This window comes from Watersipora subatra, unplaced genomic scaffold (genome assembly GCF_963576615.1).
Source record: "Watersipora subatra unplaced genomic scaffold, tzWatSuba1.1 SCAFFOLD_292, whole genome shotgun sequence".
Classification (NCBI taxonomy): Eukaryota; Metazoa; Bryozoa; class Gymnolaemata; order Cheilostomatida; family Watersiporidae; genus Watersipora; species Watersipora subatra.
In genome coordinates, this window is record NW_027045272.1 from 11,549 (window position 1) to 18,282 (window position 6,734).

The following is a 6,734-nucleotide window of genomic DNA, read 5'->3' on the forward strand; positions in this document are numbered from 1 at the left end:
TGCGATCGGGAGAGTTGATTTCACGAAACAATATCTTGTTTAAGGTGACGATCCCCGGTCCATCTCGAGTGGGCGAGCTTGACGGTGCAAGTTCTGATGCCGGCTGCGGCGACGGGAGACTCGGCACTTTGCTTTTGTCTCTCAGTCGGTCACATGTCTGGCGCAAAATAAGTGCGAGAGGACGAATCGATAACGGTTCGAGCGATAATTTTGTGCAGAGTCTGAAGGCACGATCGATGCGCGGCGAAAAATACTCCAAGAAATCGTATCGACGATCGGTCCTCGGGCCGACAGTAGATGTTGATTTTTGGTCAGTAAATTTCGGCACGATTCGAAAACAGACGACGACGGCATTCCTGCTAATAACAAGCACGGAAGCCGAAACGACCGGCCCGGTCGGAAAACTCAGCAACCGCTTCAGCTGCGGCGGCTCTTGAATGCAGAAGAGGGGGCGCTATGCCGAAAAGGCTGCTGCTCCTCCTACTAATGCAGCAAAGTTGCCCGCGTAAGCACGCTGATCATCGCACGCGGTTTCCGATTGACGGGCGTTCGGAATAGAATAGGGAATTGTGGTTGATCCTGCCACTTCTGTGAACTAGCGTTCCGGATTAAGCCATGCGAGTGTAAGCTCAAGACCCCTCGAGGGTCGAAGCCGCAGACGGCTCCGTACAAGATAGCTAATCTACGGTCCGATCATCTTACGGATATCTCTGGGAAAGCTAGAGCCAATACGTGCAAACTAAAGCCTCCCTCGGGAGGTGCAGTTATCGGTCTGGATCTGGTCGGCTCGCGCCGGCCTTCAGGTGACTCTAGATAACACTGCTGACCGCGAGTAAAATCGTCGGCGTGGACCACGAAGCTATCACCCATCAGTTTGTCGGTAAGGTAGAGGCTTACCGAGACGGTCACGGGTACGGGGAATCAGGGTTCGATTCCGGAGAGTATGCCTGAGAGAAGGCAGCCCTTGCTACGGCACCCAGCAGGCGCGAAAATTTGTCAATGTTCGAATGAATGAACGAGCGAGAACGTATGGCCGGACAGGGCACAGAGTGCTCGTGTCACGGCGATGAGGGGAGTCCTAACCGCTCCTCGATAACCACTGGAGGGCAAGCCTGGTGCCAGCAGCCGCGGTAATTCCAGCTCCGGAAGCTCACGGGATCATTGCTGAGACTAAAACGTCCGTAGTCGGAACCATCTGTCGCCGGCTTCCGCTCGGCCCGCCTTCGCGGCGGTCGTGCGGTTCCGGCGGCGACGACCGCTCGTGTGCGCGCATCCGCGCGCCGCGTCGGTCCGCGTCCGTGACCCAAACCAAGTGATCAAGGCGGGCTCGTGCCCGATGGTTTTGCATGGAATCGTGGAACGGGACCTGCGCTCGCGACGATCCACGAGCGCAGGTGACGATCAATGGGAGCAGTCGGAGTCGAGGGAACTGCGGGGCGAGGGGTAAAATCTGATGAGCCTCGCAAGACCACCGAAAGCGAAGGCACTCGACTAGACTGTTTCCGTCGATAAAGGACCGAAGCCACCTTAGTGAACCGGATTAGATACCCGGGTAGCGGTGCGCCCCAAACTATGCCGACCGGCCGAACGCTCCGCCAACTCCCGTTGCGAGTGTTCGGTCAGAGGAAGCTAGAGTTAATTCGCTTCTGGGAGATTATGGTTGCAAAGCTGAAACTTAAAGGAATTGACGGAAGGGCACCATCAGGTCTGGATTGTGCGGCTTAATTGGATTCAACGCCCGACACCCCACCAGGACAGGAGCGCTCGATGAAGCACCGGCCGAATACCTCTGCCGATGAGCGTGCAGGTGGTGCATGGCCGCCGTAGTTCGTGAGGTGACTTGTCTGGTTAATTCCGACAACGAACGCAACCGCTTTGCTCTACTATTCGGCGAACGGGCGACCGCTCGTCGAAAACTGGAGCAGACACGTCGCTCGGAGGGCCATGCCCAAGGCGAAGGAAGCTACGGCGATGGCAGGTCTGTGATGCCCCTAGACGCCCTGGATCGCACGCGCAATACAATGCCGACCCAAGCGCGCAAGTCAACCCGAAAGGGTGCACAAATCGCACGAAAAGTCGGCACAGTCGGGATCGAGGATTGAAACTATTTCTCGTGAACGGGGAACACCTCGTAGCGGCGTGTCATAAACGCGCCGCGAATACGTCCCTGTCCTTTGTACACACCGCCCGTCGCTACAGCCAATGCCGTGTCGGCGCCAAGAGGCCGGACGCGTGGGGACCCGTTCCCGCGCGAAAAGTCCCTGAGCGTCGATGCGAGGAGGGTGTAAAAGTCGTAACAAGGTATCTGTATGAGAACCTGCAGATGGATTCTTTACACACCATACCGGTGCGCACTGCGCGGGCCGGGTCGGATTAATTTCCGACAAAGGGAAAGGGGACGCGCCGTGGGGAGTGCGCGGGCAAAGGACTTCGCGTTCGTGCCCGCAGCTCCCCATCGCTCTCCTTCCTACTCGGGGATTGCACTCGCCAGCGGGTGCATTCTCCTAGGCGCGCGATACCGCGAACACAGACGATCCGAGTACTAAGGGTGCTGCTGCGCGTTCGTCGATCGGGATTAGGGAAGGATCCGACGCGCACCGCTGTCGCATGCAAAAACGACGAGATGCGATCGGATTTCTTTCTCTAATATACAACACCCGTCGTCGTACTACAATCCGCAGCAGCACTATACTACTTCTCATCGTCGTGTAGTGGTCGGGCGAAACTACGAACGAAATCGGGCTATTGTCGCGCACTAGAAGCGACGGTGACGACGCGGGTTCCCCGATCTAACGCACGGGGACGGAAGACCGAGAAGAGCGAAGTGGTCGCCCCGTCGTCTACCACGAGGTTGCGCCCGCAACCGAATTCTGAATTTTAGCGGGGGTCGCGTGCCGCGAGGGGCGCGGCTCTCCAAACGGGAGTGCTACGCGCGGACCGCCGAGGGTGGCGAGCGCAGTCCGACGACGAGTCGCGGACCGAAAAGGAGTGGCGTCGAGGGAGGTGACCGCGTAGGGAGCCGGGGAACCGGGGACCGAGGGAAGCCGACGGAAGACGCAACCGCAACGATGGACCACTCGGATCGCGAGCCTTGGAAGGACGCAGCCAGCTGCGAAAAGAGGCGGGACACGCTCCCGTCATCGAACGCCTTCTCTCCTAAAGCTCACAGCGGCGGCTCCCGCGCGGAGCCGTCGGCTGCTCTCGAGCGCCTACGGAAACACACTTTCTGTCAACAGCAGTTGGAGCGCGGTCGATCGACGGCGCGGAGACGCGAGGCGGGCCGGGAGCGATCCGGCCGCGGCGTCGAAGTCGGAGGTAAGCTGGGTCGCGCGAGCGGCCGAGCGCGCCTCGGCAAAGCGTGCGTCCGGCGCGTTCCCGCACAGCGTAGGCGGGGCGCGGGATCGGGCGCGGTGGCGACGGGGAGTCTCGCGGCACGCCGCGTGCTCGTCCCAACAGGTGGAGTCGAGGGGGCGCGGAGGCGCATTCGGAACGGGGAGAGCCGCGCGGTCAGCGCGTCGACGCGGGACAGCACAGTTGGGCGACGACCAGGGAAGAGTCGATCGCGTCCCGAAACAGGCGTCGGCGGAGCTGGGCACCGCGAAGGGGCGCTCCGCGAGATCGATCCGAAGCGCGGCCGGGCCACCCGGACGGGGACGAGCGGGCGTGCGAGGCGACGCGGAGCCGAGGAGGCAGCGCGGAGCGGACGAATCCCGTCGGCGGGAGGGGGCCGCTCCGACCGTGGCATCCGGGAGCAGCAGGGTACCCCGAGAACTTAAACATATCATTATCGGGAGCAAGAGAAACCAACCGGGAGGTCCCGAGTAGTGGCGAACGAAAAGGATGGAGTCCGACGTCGAATCCGGGGTCCCGCGGGGGGCCGCGGAGTTGTGACGAGGGGGAGCCGGGCGCGCGTCGCCGGGGACCAAGACGACTGGAAGGTCGCCATTGGCCGCGGAGAGTTAGAGCCTCGTGGGTCTCCGACGGCGCGGGCGGACGGCCCTCCGAGCGCGAGTAAGCCTGCCTTGTAGCGCAGGCCGAAGGCGGCAGGGGAGGCCCTGCCAAGACTGATCACGGCGCGATTCCGATAGCGAACTAAGCGTACCGCGAGGGAACGTCGAAAAGAACTCTGGAGAGAGAGTGAAAGAGCACGCGAAATCGTTGCGGCGGAAGCGCGTCGGCAACCGCGCCGCGGGGTTCGCCTCGCGGCGGCGGAGGGCGCGATCGGTGGATCGCGTCCGGGGAGCGAGTGCTCCGGGGTCGCGCGCGTCGCGGCCCGCCCGGTCCCTGGGGGCCGGGTTCCGCCGAGGGTGCGCCGACGCGACCCGTCTCGAAACACGGACCACGGAGCCGTTGGCCGCGGGCGAGACGACCGTCCGGGAAAGGCGGACGTCGGAGGGAAGCCGAAGGGGGGCCGCCTGCGGGCGGCGCTCCGGCCACCGCGCCGGCCCTGGGGTCGGCGGCAGTGGCGCCGCGATCGGCCGGTCCGGTCGCGGGGCGAGTCCGCGGCATCGAACCCGATAGGTAGTGAACTATGCCTGAACAGGACGAAGCCTGGCTAACGCTCGGTGGAGGTCCGTCGCGGTTCTGACGTGCAAATCGATCGCCGGATTTGGGCATAGGGGCGAAAGACCAATCGAACTGCCTAGTAGCTGGTTCCACCCGAATGGTCTCTCAGGACTGCCGGCGCACGGACCACCGGCATCGGTCGCCGTAGAGCAACGTTCCGGGTTCACGGGGCCGCGCGGTCGCCGCACCCTGGACGAACTGCGAAGGCGATCGGACGTGCGCCCCGCCGTTCGCAGCGGCGGGGCGCGAGGAACGGGGTGCGCCGAGTCGGCGCGGGTCGGTAAGCGACTTGCGCTATGCGGGATCAACCGCCAGCGGACGTGAGGTGCCCAGCGACCGAAAATCGGACACCATGAAGAGCGTCGGGCGATGGAGACAGTCGGGATGTGGCCACAGAAGTCGGCATCATCTGCGGAGTGTGTAACAACTCACCGATCTAATCGTGCGGCCTCGAAAATGGATGGCGCTTGATCGGTCGACCGATCGTCCGCCGCCGGGTCGGAGCGCGCGCTGCGGCGTCGCGACGACTGGCCCGGCGGGTAGGGTGGCGACGCGGTCAGCGCGGAAGGTCGTCCGCGAGGGCGGCTGGAGCGACCGCGTGCGCTTATCGTGGTGGCAGTAGCTTGAACTTCGGTGGAACCCGGAGGGCCGTAGTGGAGAAGGTTTCCGATCGATCGGCGAACGAGATCGGGTCAGTCGCTCCCGAGTCGAGGACGCAGGTCCCCACGGAGTGCTTCGCGAGAAGCGCGCGACGAAAGGGCAGCCGGCCAACATTCCGGCACCTCGCCGTCCCGAGCGAAGCGGCGCCAGGGCGCCCCGCCCGCCGGTCCGCCGGGGGGAGGGGCGTCCGCCGCGGAGCGGACCGTCGGCAACGGCTTCCGGTCCGAAGACGTTTCCCGTTGCACCGGCGTCGGTTCTCGGACGACGTTAAGGCGAACGGGCGCAGGAGTCGGGTCGTCCGCAGAATGCGCTCGCTTCGGCGAAAAGGGCCGCATCTCTCGCGGCCTTCGGTCGCGACGGGGAACCCGTGAAAATTCGGACGGGCGGAACGCGCGGACGGCGAGAGCGTACCGAGAACCGCATCAGGTCTCCGAGGTGAGCAGCCTCTGGCCGAACGGCAGAAAGCGGGCTAGGGAATTCGGCAAAATGGATCCGTACCTTCGGTACAAGGATTGACTCTGCGGGTCGGGCTTTCCGGTCGCGTTGCGAGGTGCGCCGCGTGGGGGCGCGCGCCGTCGGTCCAGCGATGGGCGGGCGGGGCGCGCTGCCGGGCGGCGTTCCGAGAGCGGGATTCCGGCCCCGCGCGCGTCGCTCTCGGGGGGCGCGCGCGGGTCGGGCAACGGTTTGCTGCGAGCGGCCGACGCAGAGCTGTCACTGACCAGGCTGACCGGACAGTTTAATCGAAACGCAGCGCCCAGCCAATCTCAGTCGACCAGTACTGGGCGTGAGTTCTGCTCGGTGCTAGTAATGTCACGGTGGGGAAATTCACTCAAGCACTAGTTAACAGCAGGAGTAACTATGACTCGTTTAAGGTAGCGAAATACCTTGTCGTATAATTGACGACGCGCATGAATGGATTAACCAGGTCAGCACTGTCCCAGTCCGGTCGCCGGCGAACCCACAGTCGGGGGAATGGGCCCGACGGGTACAGCGGGGAAAGAAGACCCTGTTGAGCTTCACTTCAGCCGCCGCCTGCATTCGATCTCCGAGGGCGTAGTCTAGGAGGGAGCGGCGCCCCGCGCGCCGCGCCGTTGAAAAACCTCTACCGCGGTCGGTCGAGCGCTAACCCGGTGACCGGGTGGCCGGCGCGCACGTCCCCCCCTCGCGGGGCGGGGCGCGCGCGCCGTCGGTACACGAGTCGAAGGCGACGCGGCGGCCTCGCGCCGTCGCGGTCCGACCGAACTGTGCCGGGGACAAGTGGCGGTAGGAAGTTTGGCTGGGGCGGTACGACTCGAAAAGTGTGACCGAGTCGACCAGTGTCGGTCTCAGCGGGGACGGAAACCTCGCGTCGCGTTCAAGGACAAATGACCGTCTGATCGAGCGCTGCAGCGATGCGCTCGGGCTGGAAACAGCGGCCTAGCGAGCTCGGAGTCGCGCCAGGTCTCGGTGCTCCGAGTGTCGGAAAAGTTACCACAGGGATAACTGGCTTGTGGCAGCTTAGCGTTCTG

The 6,734-nt window shown here is 63.8% G+C and overlaps 3 protein-coding genes across 3 annotated transcripts; 1 reads left to right on the forward strand and 2 right to left on the reverse strand.

Annotated features, from left to right (window-relative positions):
* The first annotated feature begins 1,029 nt into the window (after nt 1-1,029).
* LOC137410100 (uncharacterized) lies at nt 1,030-3,776 on the forward strand. Its single transcript, XM_068095684.1, has 2 exons — nt 1,030-1,130; nt 2,882-3,776. Exons 1-2 carry the CDS (start codon nt 1,030-1,032, stop codon nt 3,774-3,776), a joined length of 996 nt encoding a protein of 331 aa, XP_067951785.1.
* Nucleotides 3,777-3,784: 8 nt separating this feature from the next.
* On the reverse strand, nt 3,785-5,340 carry LOC137410101 (serine/arginine repetitive matrix protein 2-like). Its single transcript, XM_068095685.1, has 3 exons — nt 4,999-5,340; nt 4,694-4,860; nt 3,785-4,535 (listed from the first exon to the last, which is right to left on the reverse strand). The coding sequence occupies exons 1-3, from the start codon at nt 5,338-5,340 to the stop codon at nt 3,785-3,787; spliced, it is 1,260 nt and encodes a 419-aa protein (XP_067951786.1).
* A 153-nt stretch (nt 5,341-5,493) lies between these two features.
* LOC137410103 (uncharacterized) lies at nt 5,494-5,913 on the reverse strand (the record flags this gene model as incomplete). Its single annotated transcript, XM_068095686.1, has 1 exon — nt 5,494-5,913. A coding segment is annotated over one exon (420 nt), but the record flags the coding sequence as incomplete, so codon positions are not given.
* Nucleotides 5,914-6,734: the final 821 nt, after the last annotated feature.

What these genes read in the sequence shown, in the direction of transcription:
- LOC137410100 (XM_068095684.1), top strand. Translation starts at nt 1,030, where the DNA reads ATGGCCGGACAGGGCACAGAGTGCTCGTGTCACGGCGATGAGGGGAGT. An exon ending in GCCTGGTGCCAGCAGCCGCG is followed by an intron (nt 1,131 to 2,881) that starts GTAATTCCAGCT and finishes TCTGAATTTTAG; the next exon opens with CGGGGGTCGCGTGCCGCGAG.
- LOC137410101 (XM_068095685.1), bottom strand. Translation starts at nt 5,340, where the DNA reads ATGTTGGCCGGCTGCCCTTTCGTCGCGCGCTTCTCGCGAAGCACTCCG. An exon ending in GAGGCCGCACGATTAGATCG is followed by an intron (nt 4,861 to 4,998) that starts GTGAGTTGTTAC and finishes GATCCCGCATAG; the next exon opens with CGCAAGTCGCTTACCGACCC. An exon ending in TACGGCGACCGATGCCGGTG is followed by an intron (nt 4,536 to 4,693) that starts GTCCGTGCGCCG and finishes CGTCCTGTTCAG; the next exon opens with GCATAGTTCACTACCTATCG.